This window comes from Synchiropus splendidus, chromosome 19, assembly GCF_027744825.2.
Source record: "Synchiropus splendidus isolate RoL2022-P1 chromosome 19, RoL_Sspl_1.0, whole genome shotgun sequence".
NCBI classification, from domain to species: domain Eukaryota; kingdom Metazoa; phylum Chordata; class Actinopteri; order Syngnathiformes; family Callionymidae; genus Synchiropus; species Synchiropus splendidus.
This window is the reverse complement of record NC_071352.1, coordinates 2,576,620-2,593,395: the sequence shown is the minus strand read 5'-3', so window position 1 is coordinate 2,593,395 and position 16,776 is coordinate 2,576,620. Positions and strand designations below refer to the sequence as shown.

The 16,776-nt window shown below is 43.8% G+C and overlaps 1 protein-coding gene across 1 annotated transcript; it reads right to left on the bottom strand.

Moving 5' to 3' along the window:
• Positions 1-362: 362 nt before the first annotated feature.
• On the bottom strand, positions 363-16,546 carry si:ch211-198m17.1 (mucin-5AC). Its single transcript, XM_053852314.1, has 13 exons — positions 16,333-16,546; positions 5,829-7,307; positions 5,247-5,336; positions 5,080-5,178; positions 4,628-4,737; positions 4,494-4,552; positions 4,298-4,431; positions 4,097-4,231; positions 2,876-2,918; positions 2,759-2,796; positions 2,603-2,687; positions 2,074-2,257; positions 363-1,020 (listed from the first exon to the last, which is right to left on the bottom strand). Exons 1-13 carry the CDS (start codon positions 16,544-16,546, stop codon positions 892-894), a joined length of 2,799 nt encoding a protein of 932 aa, XP_053708289.1. The 3' UTR covers positions 363-891.
• Positions 16,547-16,776: the final 230 nt, after the last annotated feature.

The following is a 16,776-nucleotide window of genomic DNA, read 5'->3' as shown; positions in this document are numbered from 1 at the left end:
TGGGAGACAGCAACACACCATGAGGAAAGGATGTATTTACGTTCTTCTCAATGAGATCATACACCAGGGAGAGTGCTTAATTCAGGGGACCCATGAAAACCTCACCATTATTATGGTCCCTAGCACTTTAATTACCTGTAATTCATTTAAAATAAGGCCCTTTTAAGCCGCTAGGATCTACCTAGATAAACACCCATCTCATACATCAGGGTAACATGGTCAGACTTCCGCTTCTCCCCCCGAGAGGTACAGCGAAACACTTTGGTCAGATCATCTAGTTGACTGTTTTCACCTCACTGAGCAGATGATAAACCCAGGACAGAAGCACATGCAGTGTGCATAAACCAAACAAACACTTAAGATTTAAATTAGTTTATTTTCCACATATTCCAAGCATCTTCCAACATTTGCAAACGTGTTTTATAAAATAGTGCACTTTCTCATGAACATAGATACAAGCGATTATTGGCACATCATCCAGGACTTCACCACCAGCTCTGCGTACTCAGAGGTCAGCAGTTTGAAACCCTCCACCGGGGATCCAGCCCCTGCTCGGATTGAGACTTCTAAAATACATTTCAGTCACGCGCTTTCAGAAGCACAAGTTATTAGAAATCGAAATGGAAATAACAAAAATCACCATGAAATATTCAGCGAAATGTACAAGACACATAAATATGGAGACAATACGCAGCACCAGCGACATCTGCTGGTTGTAATCAGCATTAAAAAAGATGCAGTGATTCGTGATTTTTCATTTTTTTCTCGAAGAACTAGATGCCTGCAAGGATTCAAATCTGGCGACGTGCCTTCATGGCTGTCCAGTTTTGTTTTAAAGAATAAACAAAAGTTGCTCTGAAGCTCCTCCATTGGTCGCAGGATCCGCCGTCTTCACTCCTTCCTCTCGTCTCCCGGAAGGAAGTAGGGATTCTCGTGGCCTTGAACCAGGTAGGAATACCGGGAAGTATTTTTACCTTTGAATGTCTTCATTCCCTCTTCATGGAGGTCATATGACCCTGACTGAAAGGTCAAGAGAAACAGTGTCGCTGCTCAGGATGGCTGATCACACTCACTCACATGAGCCGATTAAAGGGTTTTCTAGCCCACTACAATTCCCCAGATACAAGAGAGCAACACCTGGTCCAGCCCACCACCCGATTTTATCTCCTAAATCAGCACTGTTGGGAGTGGAAAATAGGAATCTAGAAGCAAAGACTTACCTTCTTCCATCCTTTAAACTTCAGGGGATACTCCTAAAGCAACACACTGGGAGTCAGGCAGAGCAGGGACAGAGGAGGGTGCTACACACTGGAGTGGCTTCCGTGAAATCACAAGGACCATGTCCTTTATACTCTGTTTGATTTGCCATTCACCTTGAGAGACGTCGCGTCAATGACGGACTGCCGCTTATTCACAGTAAGAGAAGTCCTCACAACAGAGGCCTGATTACCAGCTGAGTTCAACAGGCTGGTGGCCAGACACCTTCAGGGATGAGCATCTGTTCACCTCAACAATGCTCCAGTTCATTAGAACTTCTGAGTGATGTGGTGAACATGAGTCACTCTCCAGCAGCAGTTTACACTCTACACGAGTGTGTTGGGTCGGCACAGTGAGCAAGAGCGACCGGACTTAGCATCAGCTTCAGAGAAGCACAACAGCATGTCAAGGTGCAGAAGATGTTTGATTTGTTGACTGACTCGCAAGCCAGGGTTTGCTCTAGCGCCCTCTAGCGGCTCCCTGCTGATCGCTAGATTTCAAATCTTGATTTTTAATTCATTAATAATTTCAATCTTTATTTTGAGTTGCTCAGATTGATAAACAGTATACACTATCATTATTGACTGACCTCTTCAAGTTCTATTCAGGTGAAATGTGACATCCTTGCATGATGAAACCACATCGCCACCTCATAGAAGTTTAAAACATAGTAACAGCAACTCATGTTCTTCATAGATAATAAAACAGTCCAAATCCCCATGCCAGCAGTAAACTGTTAGATGCAGGACTTTGATCCACTCACTGTGGGTTTGATAAACACTGTACTGATAGAAAGGGGGTCACATGGGTACATACCAGACCGTTGGTCTGCTTCTTGACCCCGAAGCTGCTGCCTCCTTCTGCCATCTCGATCGACGCGGCTCCGTCCCACTTCGTTGTGGCCCGCGGGATGGGGGTCACGCCGGTGGGCCAGGGCTTGCTCAGATCTCCAGTGGGGTACGGGCTCAGACCGATGTCTGACTGACTGTCGGAGCGCGACCTACTGGTGGGAAACATGTGACAGTGAACTCTCTGTCCTAAAGATTTAAGGAAACAGGATTATCGTTAGGACCCACATCTCCCTCATTACTAAACGGAAACAATTCAATTAAAGGAGGAAAAATTTGTTGTAGTTCGATTATTGTGCCGCTAGATGTCGTGCATAGACCGAGCATATTTAAACATGTGCCTGACGCAAGCCCTTGACAAACATAACATCAGTCAAGTTTTTATCCTTAAATCGTTAGATCTCGCCACAACAATAAAAACAAACACACACACCTGGTGGAGGCTACATGACTTTAACATCTGGTGCACATCAGGATTGACACACTTCTGTAATCACCTGCAGCTACATACGATGAGAGCCAGGAGTAAGATGAGGACTCCACCCAGGACGCAGGAGACCACCACCACGGCCATCAGAGACGCTGGCAACACACACTCGGGTGAGTTAAAATACATGGCACTTTGAGGATGAGCTCATCAATATGTGACTCACTGTCATCGCAGTTGAAACCAGCTCGTCCAAAAGCACACCTGCAAGACACATTTAAAATTACTCCTCCCCATCATCTCCTCCTCCACTCATCATCGAAGGAGATTTGGCTTCACTCACGGTTCGCACTTGTCTCTCACAGCCATCTGCCCGCTGGGACACGCTGCACACAGACAGTTCCAGATTTAAGGACGGCCATCACAATCACTTCGACAGGACAGTGTATAACTGTAGCTGAGTCTTGCTCACAAGGCCTCACATTAACAGACACTCGTGATTCCTCATTGGCTACCTGGGAAACAACCCCATTAAAGAAAGAGTAGGCGAGCCGGATAAATGATGTGGAGGTGGAAGGTTGTCTGAGGCTCCTGCCCCTGCTGGTTGCATGTATTCTTCTCAAACAAAAGTCCTAAAAGTGAGGGTATCTTCACAGTCCTCTAGACCAGTGGTTCCCAAATGGGGGCACCTATACTCCTGGGGGTACTTGAAGCCACTTTAGAGGGTAGATGTAAAAGTAAATCAATAAAATTGAATATTACACCTATTCAAAAGGATATGTACAGATGTGACTTGGATGTGACCAGTTTATGGATCAGGGTCGACATGACATAAATAGTCGAACATGTGTTTTGTTAAAAGGTCAACTTATTCAATACCGTGGCACCGTTTTAGAACCCCAACAGAAAACCAGGGTGCTCAGAGTGGAAGCGTGGGAAAAGGTCCCAAATAAAAGAATGATCAAATTAAAGTCAAAGATGGTTGAAAACTAGTGTCGCTCTCCCCACACGGTGTAGAACCGACCAGCGTGTCTCCACTTGAACAGTCCATGTGAGACATGGGACCGCGTTTGTTAACTTTCAGTTTTGCTGCCAGCGAGCATGTCAGCAAATTAATTAAATAATTGGCTTCAATAAAGATAAACCTAAGCCGATAATTTGTTTCTGCCAGTTGTCATGCACATACTAAAACCATCGCATTGTCTTTTTTTGGCAGCTAAACCAGGGAGAGGATCCTGTGACCGACACACTTCCAAAATACACAAGGTCATCAAATCACTGAGCACCGGAACATACAACGGCAAGTACAACAACAAAGGCTGAAATATTGTCTTTACAGAACAAGATATCCCAACATGCAAATACTATTGATCACACATTACAACACAACAAATGATGTGACTCATGACTGAAAACAAAAAGGGATGTTAACAGGCACATGAAAGTTATGAGAAAACAAAAACAATTTAAAAGCCTCTTCGGGCTGAGAAATGTTGAATCCATCACCCAAAAGTCAACTCTTGGCTTCACCTTTGATCACAAAGAGGTATGAAGTAAAGGTCACCTGCGCAGCTGATGTTTGAGTACAGGATGGAGATGTAGCCTTCTTTACAGGTGCATAAAGCCAACCCACTTCTGACCAGGCATTTGGTGGTGAGGGGGTCACAGGGCATTGGTTGCTGCTGACACAGGTCTGTGACTGAGAAAGAGACCATCATGAGACTAGAAACCAAGTCACTGTGACAGTTCCACACATGTTTCTAACCATTATATGCAGCATTTAACAACAGTCCTCCTTGGCTCCGAGCTATAGCTGCATGAATGGACTGCTCCACCGACTCTTGAGATGCTTCTGTGTTCTCAAAGATGTTGTTCACGGATGCCAACACACTACCTGGTCTGGAGGAGACACCATTAAGGGTCGTATGATGAAGTCGGAGAGACAAAGGGAGAACACTTACTGGAGCTGAGCAACATCACTTCTTATGTATCCAGCCTGACTTTTCAGAGCCTTTCTGAGCTGCAGAAGAGTGCACACAATGTTAAGAAAGACAAGCATGTCTGAGGCCCTCAGCTCTCCCAGTCCTTCATCTACCTCCGCTGAAATACTTGCTGCGGTCTCTCGGAAGCGGCTCGATGATCTGTTGGACATTTCTTGGTGAAACTGCAAGGAAGTGAGATGAAGCTGACCAGGAAACACTTGGGCTAAAAGTAGAGAAGTAAACAACATCAGTGTATTGCTTCATAATGTTTAAGGTCATTGCCCATTAATGATATGAAACACAATGAAGGAAGACAAGACAACCTTAAACAGCAATAAATACAACACATAGTCCAAGTGATCTGTTTACAAAACAGAAAATTCTTCAATAAAAAAAACTATATAAATGATTTAAAAAACCTGAAAACCTGTTTATTATCACAAAACAGACCACACTTAGAAACCAGCAGTGAAATATGAACACCACTGCAAAACAACATCCACTGACTATCAACACATTAAACCAGTGAAAACAACATCAAAAAATGAAATGATTCTGTGCTCACCTCGCACACACGCGTTGACGAGCAGGTAGTGACCAGCGAGACACTGGCAGGTCCCATTCACACAGATGGATTCCAGCGGACACTGCGCCGCTGGGCAAACTAGTGGAGAGTTGGAGAAGATTCAGTCTATCGCCAGAACGGTCTCTCTACAGAAGGTCTATGCAAACCTATGACTGGACGTTCATTCACAATGGTTGTAGGTGGGGTGGGTGTTAAGATAGTGGCATCGCTGAAGGTGGCTGTTGTGAAGGTGGATGCTGTTAAAGGAAAAAAAAAAGTAATATAAGAGCTATTACTGAATTTAAGTGGAGTTTCTGTCTCAAAACTCAGGGCACTGCAAAAGAGTGCCCCTCAGCTAACAGATTCTAGGGTGCTGGATGCATTTCTGGTGTCATGTGACCATTTCATGTCAGTGATTGGTTGAGCTTGGGTGCTGAAGGGGCACTTTCTCCAGAGCCAAGCAAGCAGGAATGAATAAAGAAGGGAAAAAGCAAACAACTGATGCAGACAGAAGGGAATTGATGGTCATGATAGAGGATAATGTGCATATTTGGAAGACCATTGTGTGGCTTATATCCCACCTCCCTCACAAAGGGATTAATCAGAGGCTTCTTCTTAAAGACTACACCCTGCGGGCACGCTACACTTAGGCCACACCTCCAGTTTGCAAGTGGAATTGATGCAAGAATATGACAGCTGGTCGTGCAGAAAACAGTAAGAGTCATCATCAGAAGGGTGGGAGGTCTTACCTGGAGAGTTTGATGTTGGCGACCCGGCAGTTGATGCTGGACCACTGGTGAGGAATGTGTAGGCTGTAGCAATTGCGGACATGTGTGTCGTGGGAATAATTGTGTTGTTTAGCTGAGATGTGTCTGAAATTGAGGTTATGTCATGTTCTGTCGGTGCAAATGCAGAGATAACATCTCCACTAGTTGCTGTGTCCAGGGTTGTGGGGCTGTTGTGCCCAGTAGTTGCTCTATTTGAGGTTTGGTTGTTGTCATGGTCAGTGGTCGCTGTGATTGTGGTGGTGTCACTCCCAAGGTCAGTGGTGTTCGTGAGTGTGGTTGAGTCGCTGAATTCAGAGGTAGGCGTTATTGTGGTTGTGTCGCTGCTGTAGTCACTGGTTGTGTCACTGTTGTGGTCGGTGGTTGGTTTGACTGTGGTTGTGTCACTATTGTGGTCAGTGGTTGGTGCAACTGTAGTTGCATCACTACTGTGGTCAGTGGTTGGTGCGACTGTGGTTGCATCACTATTGTGGTCAGTGGTTGGTGCAATTGTGGTTGCATCACTATTGTGGTCAGTGGTAGGTGCATTTGAGGTTGTCTCACTATTGTGGTCAGTGGTTGGTGCAACTGTGGTTGCATCACTAATGTGTTCATTGGTTGGTGTGACTGTGGTTGTGTCACTATTGTGGTCAGTGGTTGGTGCGACTGTGGTTGTCTCACTACTGTGGTCAGTGGTTGGTGCTAGCGAGGTTGTTTCACTATGGTGGTCAGTGGTTGGTGCAACTGTGGTTGTCTCACTATTGTGGCCCTTGGTTGGTGCAACTGTGGTTGTCTCACTGCTATGGTCAGTGGTTGGTGCAACTGTGGTTGTCTCACTGCTATCGTCAGTGGTTGGTGCAACTGTGGTTGTCTCACTATTGTGGTCTGTGGTTGGTGCAACTGTGGTTGTCTCACTGTTATGGTCAGTGGTTGGTGCAACTGTGGTTGTGACACTATTGTAGTCAGCGGTTTGTGTGATCAGGGTTTTGTCACTGCTGTGGTCAGTGGTCTCTGTAATTGTGGCAGTTCTGATGTCGCCCTTAGGTGTTGTTGGAATCTGTGGTATGCTGGTCATCACTCCAGTTGATTTGAATCCACTTGTTGGAAGCTGAGCTGTAATTGAAGCTGTGTTGTCAATGTTTTGTGTGATTTCAGTTTGTCTGGTCTGAGAGGTGGCTGTAGCTGTTGTGTCGGGGTTGCGCGTTTGTTGCGTAATGAGAGTTGACCCATCCATGATTGCTCCCCTTACTGTGCTGCCCTCAGCTGTGGTGGTCCAGGCCTGGGTTGCTGTTGTCCCTTCATTCATGGTGGTCGTCATCTCTGAAGTAGATACTTCTGAATCTCTGCTTGTAGATGAGGGTGCGTGCGTCCCGAGCATCATGCTAGTGGTTTCCCCTTTGGTCCTGTCAGAGCTTGGTGTTTGGGTTGTGTCAGTAACAGTTGTTTGCTGCTCTGTTGTCCTTCCTAAAAGTCAAGCAAAAACAATGTCCAAAATATAAAAGCAGTATGTATACAAGACCCAAGTTGCCAATCTGCAAAGGCACTGAAGTTAGAAAGATTAATATGGATTAGTAGAAACAAAACCACATATCTTGTGTGTCTGAATGTTTAGAAATGTTTCAGTTGCGTGGTGTGGCGTCACTCACATCAATCCTTAGCACGAGAGACAAGGTTTTACAGAGGAGCATTTTTGAGTGCAGGCCAGAATTCTTGTAAGGAATGCAGACAGATGGTCCTTGACTGATCTCTGTATGAAACAGTGTGAGTGTTTTGATCATTTGTGAGGAACACTCTCTCTCCTGCGTCCAACCTGTTCCTTGTTAAGCTTCTCTTTGGCTGGGAGTTTATAGGTGAACTCAGGAAGCTGAGGGTGCACTGATGAGCAGCTAACTGTGGGACGTCGATCTTAATGACTCTGTTTGCGACATCACCTTCAATGTTTGCATCTATACACTAGCTCATATTGGCATCTCTTCCTGCTCCTTGGAAGAGATTTTGTTTAGAAGTGAGGTGGCAACAGTTGGTGAGCAGCCATCTCTTGAAAGGCAGGTTTAAACGCCACATTCCAATCTCCATAATATGTTTAAAAAATAGCAGGATTGAGTTTAAATATTACTCTTTTTTCATAGAATGACAGGTGACATGTTTGTTTTTGTAAACACTAAATGATATTTAATGTTTTTAAACATATTAATCATACAAAAAAGGAAAATGGCCTACATTGCCAAGGCAATTCTAGATTTCCAAACTAGTTGAAGAGAAAAAAAATAGATTCTTATAATTACCTTGGTGAAATATTGGCTATTAAATCGCCAGTGAGTTGCATTATGTAACACTTAGGAGGAACAAGGTTGTGGGAAATGGAGGACCAACATCAGGTGTTGGGTTCAAAGTCTCCTGTGAACTTTATCATGTGTTTAACATAAGCCAGGTCGGTTCATAAAAGTCTGTTTACGTCCACCATGGAGGCAAGGTTTTTTTCTGCTAACATTCTGTCTGAAGGTAAATTAGCTGAATGTATTGATAAGACAGAATAGTTCACAGTACATAAACTTCTACTACTACATCTGGATTTCTGGAAGATTTTGAAGGATTCAAAGAAAAAACAAAGCACAACAAAAATAAATCAACTTGTGGCTGATCAAATGGATGGCGTTTTATTATTTTTTATTGCGTTTGATTGTGTGCTCAAGTCAACAAATGCAGCACGAGTCAGCTTCAGTTGACAGAGAGGATGGTGTTGACGGGGAAGTGATAGAAGGGGAAGACAGGTTTGAATTTCTGCCACCATAAAGATCTGATCTTTATGCAAAGCAGAGCAGCACGGGGCCATTGTTTCAACACACACATGTAAAATTTGGTGACTGTCTCATTAGGATTAAGACTTGAGGCCAGTGGACTAATCTTCCTGGAAGACTGATCAAGATTAAGGAAAAACCTCTTAAATCAGTCCCAGCCAACAATGTATTAATGAGCAGTGTTGTATTAGCGTCGCTCACCGGCAACAATGCATGATGAGCTGAAGGTGAAACTGTGGATCGGCATATCTTTCTTTACAATTCACCGACATTTTCACAAAAATGCACATAAAACTTTGGTCAGATTCTTTTGCTATCTCAACTATGCAGCTGGTCTGAGGGAGGCGGATTAACAGGAGGTGTTTAAGAGCACCCCAGACTAAAGCTGCACCCTAGTAGCTCTTATTTGAAGACAAAGAAAGATTTAAATTTGACTGAATTTAACTGAAAATAATTCTATCATGTGAAAGAGGTCCACCTCTGAATACTCTTTTTTAACAGCCAAACACAAGACGCAAAACAGTAACATTATTGACATTATTTTCCTTAAAATGGGGCTTCAATAGATCTAAAGAAAACATTTCGCTTTGTGGAAACAAAAGTGGATCATTTTCATAGTTGGTATTGAAGATCAATTTTCACTGGGTTGGTGGGCATCTAAAGTGGGGGTGTCACGCTGACGTAATACATGAACAGAACAGACGGTTCACTTTCAAGACGTCTAACTTCATCATCATTCTATGGGTCATTATACATGATAACTATAGTCTTACACAGAAACGACCGGCTACATACTGAAGCTCGCCATCTTTCTCCATGGTGGCTGGACAACTCGACTCAGTCACCTGCTATTGCTTCAGTACCAATCTGTTCAGCTGAGCCCAGGAAAGATAAAACGGCAACGCATCGACTAAACCTTTGCAGCACGAGTGTCTAGTAAAGCCTTGTTGACAATACTGTGTTGAACCATGCATATTTTTCAGGCCAGATTCAGTCACAAAGTTCATGGCCTTGCTGATAGAAATATTTCTTGTGTAGTTCCAATTGCTTTTAAAAAGGTTTCACGTGCACCTGATGAACTTGTACTTTCCATCCCATATTGTCTGCCATCTCTTCTTTATTTTTCAGTCGATTTCAATTGTTTGTAATCTTGTATAAGACCCCAATTGAGGAGGAATTAATTTAGGACTTCACATTTCTCAAGTTCCTTTTAGCAGTCCCTGATGATAAAACTTCAGACCTTGGAGAAGAAACATTCCAGAACAGTGATGAACAGTACAATCAGCTACTTTAGTGTGACTTATCCATGCTGAGTCCTTGAAAAGACAAATTCACACTGACATCATCAGCATTTAAATCAGCTTACCGTCACAGCAACAGTGACAAGGCTCAGTTGGGCCAGTTATGACGGTAACTGTGCCATTAATGCACCCAGAGGGGAAGTGATGGGTGAGAGCAAAACTTTGAATGACCAGAGTTTCCATGAAGACACACACTTCCTCTTTCCCAACTTACTTTTCCACTTCTTACATACAACTAAAAAAACATGTCACAGAACAGTGGATGAGGACAACAGTTCCCCCCTATGTTTGTGGCCCACAGCTGCACCTGATCATCCTGATTTGCACCTGGAGGACTGCGGCCTACGGATACTCTGGGTTTCAGCAGCATCTTTCTTCCCTAACTGTAAGACTCGTCCATTCACTCCCTGTTTGAGCTACTGTTTTTGGAGTTCTGTAGTGAGTGTGCTTTTCCACTAGGCCATAGCCTATTGTGTTTATTTTAGTTGATTTTAGTGGCTGAATTCTGACCACCACTAGTTTGATATCAGACTCTCTTCATCCCTCCTCCTGTTAGTGTTCTCAACTGTGTTTGGATCATATGTTGTTTATTGTTCTGAAACCATAATGTCCATGCTTACAAAAAATAACCTAAAAATTCAATATATAACTAGACAAATGTGTGCCCAACAAAATAATATTCAATTCTGAACCCCACACAGAAAAGGCAGGCACCATAAAGATGTATGTCTAAAGCCCTCATTTGCCACAGCGGTGCAACATGTAAGCATAAGTGTGACTGTTACCCTCCCAATTTAACTACTAGACATGGAAGTTCCAAAAGAAGGCAGCGAAGTCTTGTCCTTGAGGATTTAACCTACAGCTCCATAATCCCTCACAGACACAAAAGGGATGACTGGGTTACTCAGGGTCACATGTAGGTCTAAGGTCGCTCGCACATATATGCTCAGGAGGAGGCAGATAAGCAGGTCCGGCTTTAACCATCCGAGCAGCCACTCGTGGTCTGGCTGCCTGCTACTCCACCTAACACTGTTGCTCATTTAAAGCTGCCGCTCCACTCGCTTCTGTAACCTGGGAGACGTCTGCGTCCAGCTGTCAAAGCCTTGCCTCACTTCAAACTCACACTCGACGCAGACTTTGGAGATGATGCTCCTGCTTCAGAGAGGCACAGCACTTGGGCTTCTATTCATGTGGCACAATAGCTCTCCTGTGAAGAACCTGCTCGTGGAGTAGCTGCCAGATCCAGTTCCCCTCAAACATCCACAACTTCCTGTCTGTGCCACCGCTGCCTGTGACAGCATCCTTGTCCACGGGGATGATTCATGTCACACACCGAGGAAAGGAATCTGAACCTGTGTTCTTTGTGCTTAGGTGTTCCTGGCCAGCATGGGGTTTTATGGCTCTCGACTGGAAAGGCAAGTTGAACAAGACGCCGCTGCATCATGTCCTGGCTTCAGCCCTTCAAGGCTCAGGTCCTAAGTTGACAGGTTCTGACCATAGACCACCCACTGAAACTCCTGCACTGCGAATCGTGTCCCTCTGAGCTGTGTTACTTTAGCATTCAGTCTTTCCTTGTGAACTTTCCATGTGTGTCCTTTCTACAGTGCCTTTACAAATCCAGCCCACAAGAAGATGGGGACTTTTTAGAAGCTGATGGAGTGACCCAGCAGACAGGAAGAGCCTGAGGCCAGAAGCCAGGATCTCATTAGTAGATGCCCGGCCATGTGCACAGCAAACCTACAGTGCGAGTCTGTGTGTGCGCGCATGCAGCGAGCAGCACCTATAATAGCGGAAATCGGAAATAAGTGAATCATGTAAACACTGAACACAACAGGTGCTACATTAGACATTACACATGTCAGTTTGAAGTACTAACCATAAACGGCATTCCCCCTGGCTTCATGACCTCCTGGCGTTTAGGAGCCACCGGGGGATCAAACACATGCAATGGAGAGAGTTCACTGCCAATGGGTTGGTGGTTTTACGTGCTACATCATGCATATTGGCAGCATTCTGACCGTTGATAAAAATTCTTTATGCAGAAATATTAAGCCGAAATCAGGCTTTAAACTAGCAGAGCATTGAGGTCGTCTTGGACACGCCTTGTGCAAAGTTAACACGCCCCTCTTTGAGGCAGAACACCCCATACCGTTCTTCACAGTACCATTGCTAAGTGTGATCAAAATACGCTCATTCATTGATTCAGTTGCAACACTGGACTAACAAGCCTTCCCAACAAGATTGGCAAAGAATGAAAAAAAAGCAGGGCTAATATTGTCACTGAACAGATGATTAAATTTGCTTCCCCAATCACAGTTCCATCCAAGCTTCGAATCCTTTAACGGTTTTATTGGTCTCTTGTCTGTGCTGGTGTGTTGCAGTGTGAGCTCACAACCCTTTCATCCTTTCTAGTATACTGCAACAAAACAAGCTACGGTGGGAAGTTTTACTCAAATTACAATATTCTGCATTTTTTTTTTCCTTTTTACTGTTTTAAACACGATTCCTTCATAGGAGTTCATGAAAAAGGGAGTCAACTGAGGGACAGCAACAAGAGCAATACCATTATTTTGTTCATTATTGCTTTAGCAAAGTGTGTAAACAGAAAAAAAACTGCAAACCTTCCAATCCCATCCAATAGTGATGGCAACAACCCAGAGACACAATAGTGAGACACAACCTTGGTGAAGGCCACTGCAAAAACATGAATGACACTGCCCATGCTGTCGGATAAATGAAAGATGCCCACAGAAATACCCACATTTCTCCTATCCAGTTTCTACCGCCTGCTTGGGGACACCTGAACACCGACGAGTACCGATGATGAGAGTGATGGAAGCGTCCTCGTGTTGGAACTGGTCATGCTGGCAAACACCAGATTGTTGACTCAACTTGCTCCGTCACCAGGATGTGACCCGATTAATCTCAGTAGCACAACACAGACGTAAGAAGTCCTCGGGCCAAAAAGAGGTCCCGGACTCTTCTTCAGGTCGCGGGGTAACAGATGGAGCTGAGCTCACGGGCCGAGCCTGTGCACTTATCATATCCAATTAAAGCTGGGCTAACTACACGGTCAGATTTACTCTGCTGAGGAAGTATAATCCGGCAGAAGGGACAAATAGGAAGCGCGATGGACCAGGTGTGACAGGTGAGAGCAATGGGGAAGCTGCTTCACACAGCAGAAGCTCATAGAAGAGAAGTGGAACTATGACATTTCCAGACACCAGTTTACTTCTTATACGACAAGAGGCACACAATAATGACTGATAATGGCCTCGCCCTTCCTTCCACATGAATAGGTCTGGACTCAGCCTTATCTTTGCCACCATCAAAACACGCTGAGGAAACACCATTCATTTCAACTAGCAAAAAAAAGTAATCACACTCACAATATTTGCATATTCAGGACGGTGATTTATTAACGTAAACAATGAGGGAACAGCTTTGAACAAGGCTCTATTTTTTTTTCAATAATCAACACCGTATTGTTGTACGAGATGCTGTGATGGTAGTCACTACAGTGGCACCTCGGTTCTCGACCACAATCCGTTCGAGAAGCAATTTGTTCGAAATCTGAATCGATTTTTCCCATGACAATTAATGGAAAAAGAAATAATGCGTTCCAAGCCTTAAAAAGGCTTTTGTAGGAGTAAATGTACAGTGTCTGCTGTCGGTGTGCTGTTCATGTTTGTGTGTGGCAGCTGCATGTGGGAGGGTTTGCTGAATGAGTGACGTCTCTCGAGAAGTGAAGAGGTGCCCGGTGCGTGTCCATCTCTGATTGTGCGGTTCTCTGCAGCTTGGCTGTAACAAAGTAATTAACCAAGTAACACCCTGTCCGAGACTGGCCTCATCCACATCCGAGCTCCAGCCGACAACGGGACATAAAGCCCTAGAGTGCGCGCTTCAGCCTCAGAGGTGTCGAGAGCGAGCACCTCCCCTGTGACACTGTTTTACACTTCAATATGAAGAAAAAACAGCCAGTAAATGTAGCTAACGGGACACGTCTGCATACAGAGGCTGCGTTATACACAATAACAAAGCACGTTGTGGGTCAGCTCATCGGTCCGCGCACATTACGTTTTTTCCGGCTTTTTTTTAGGGGCGTTCGAGTTCTGGATTGTCAGAAGCAAAAAAATCTCAAAATTTTTGTTCGAACTCCAATTTGTTCGAAGTCCGGGACGAAAATTACTGTAGTTCGAGTTCCTGTCCTGGATCTGATCATAATCTGGGACTGAAAGATCATGGCGAAAGTTGTTTACCGCAGCTGATCATGTGACAAAGAAGGTCACACAGCAGAACAGCAGGATTCAGGTTTTTAGAATGTTCAGAAATTCATTGACTCAAATGAAGTCATGACAAAGTTAACTTATTTCCAACCATTTGTGGAAGTTTAATAGACATTCATTGAAGGAGTTGATCTGGGCACCTCAAATAAATGACCTCTTCCATGAAAAAATATAAAAGTACAACACGTACATAGTATACATATGACTTGTACTTTGACCAAGACCAGACAGAGCGGAGGCTCTGCTGCAGGCAGACTCTACTTGAGACACACTTAGTCACACATGCATGTTCCTTAAGGCAAAAAAAAAGAAACGGCCTGGACACATGACAAAAAAGGGACCAGCCTGAGGGCGCCAATGGCGGCGCCATTGTAGTCGTTTCTAAAGCTGAGGTGCACGCAATATTAAATTAGCTCATACAGTGGATAAAAATCATCTGTGTGGCACGGTTTATGAGCCGCCCATTGTTCAAATGGTAAAATAATATGAGTAGGGACTGTTTGTTCAGCAGCCCAATGCTATTACACAATAATTATCTTGAAATGGGCGGCAATATCCGACGTTTAACCAGATTAATGAACGAGGTCCAATGACGTAAAGAAATCTTCACTTGCACAATGATGAGTACTGGTTCAGAGTCTGGTTTCTGTGACGAATAATTGTGTGTAGCATTGCTCTTGATTGTTTATTTACAGCCATTACATGCTTCAACCAACTATTATGAGGTCCATACTCACAAGTGTCTGAGGTGGGAGTGACCAGTTACAAACCAAGTATACACTGGCAAATGTACACAGTACCACTCCTTCTTTGGAAAACAGGGGCCAAATATGACCTTGAGACCCTTAAATGTCACTGTCCTCTGACTCATGAAGGTACTGTGCCCAGAAAAGAGTTTTTCGACTTTTTTTCGACTACAAAGCGAAGTGACCTAAAAAGCAATGAGAGTAAATCTGATTGAGGTTTGCGCTTCAGGAGCAAACACAGCCAATAGTGTATCAGAAACATTTTAGTCAGTCAAGTCAGTCTGTAATAATTAGCATGGAAGCAAGTGCCACACATCCTGTTTGATGTACTTCCTGAGTTTGCAATAACAATAAATGCTGCCAGCCATTAATTAAAATAAAACTTCTTGGGTTTGACACCCTGCTATACGAGCATCAGTTTTATGTCCATGACTTCGGCAGCATGACCAAGTGACTAATAAGTAAATGAATTCCAGATCATCTTTCCATTTAAACTAGTTTTGACTTCATATAATTAGTTTCATTGAATAACCTAAAGTATATTTTGACATTAGACCACATGTTTGTTCCAAAACAATCATTGCTGATGACAAAATGATACTTTTCCACATCAAACATAAAGGGCAAGGTGTGCCACATGAAAGGAAGCATTACCACATTTTTATTTTACTGGATAGCTACTTGTTATTCTTCCACTAGAGCCCTGTGGTATGAAATAATAATAAATAAATCAGATTACATAAGGCACTACTAATTCAGTACCATATACAGATGTAAAAATCAGAACAAGGCATGAACACATATCATTGTTTTGCCTTGCTGTTCTGTGTAAAATATTCAGTGATAACCAATAACATGCTGAACCTTCTTGGGTTCATTTCAGGCCAAAAGCTACCCAAAATTAATGCGCATGTGTAATGTGTTCACATTCAGCTGAACTTAATTTTGACAAGATTTGTGGGTCTAGGTAATGACACCAAGCACGTGGAGGTTTTTAAGTGCTACTTCTCCATTGTTTCTAATTCTACCATTAATATATATTGACAGAACAGTTGACCTACACATGACATATAATGTGTACAACAATGTCATAATGTTGCAGTCGTTGCGTGTCTCTACACATAAGCACTCGCAACTGAATTACAAAAATATAAAACAGATACAATTTTTTTTATTATTATTATTTATTATAATTTATGCCAAACGACATTGAAGCTTCTGAAAACGCTATGAAATTGCACAAAACTATAGGATGAGCCGAAACTTTGCTCACGTTAGAAGACACTGCTTTAGCTCCCAAGGCTACAATTAATGGCGGGATTAAGTTTACTGTCCACGAAGAAGTCGGGGAGACTAACCTTCGCAAGATGAAAGAGCCGCGATGAAGACAAGGAGCCATGAAGCCCAGCGAAACATGTTGGGAGCGGAGAGACGGTCCCGGAGTCGGGTCCGCTGTGAGGGTGCGGTGGAGCGGTGCGCAGCCACAGGTGGTCCCGACAGGGCACCTCCGCCTCCGCTGCTGTTAAAAACCGCCAAGTGGCCGGGGATTGGTCCTTGCCAGCTGCCAATCATCATTACTGCCGCCCAGTCGGCTCCACCCACTTACAGTAAATCTGTCCGTTTATCACTGAACGCATCGACTGTCACGTTCATAGAGCATCGTTTCCTTCTAAAATAACTTTGATGCTGTGGAGAAGGACAAAAGGTTACTAGAATCATCAAATGTATTGAATTTTCTACTGATTAACCAACATTATAGGGCAGTTTTGAAACATCCCAGTCGCCATCTGCTACTTCTATTT

Coding starts and splice junctions, on each gene's coding strand:
- si:ch211-198m17.1 (XM_053852314.1), bottom strand. CDS start 16,546: ATGATTGGCAGCTGGCAAGGACCAATCCCCGGCCACTTGGCGGTTTTT. Junction 5,337..5,828: donor GCCAACATCAAACTCTCCAG/GTAAGACCTCCC, acceptor TTCCTTTAACAG/CATCCACCTTCACAACAGCC. Junction 2,919..4,096: donor CTCAAACATCAGCTGCGCAG/GTGACCTTTACT, acceptor GTCTGTGTGCAG/CGTGTCCCAGCGGGCAGATG.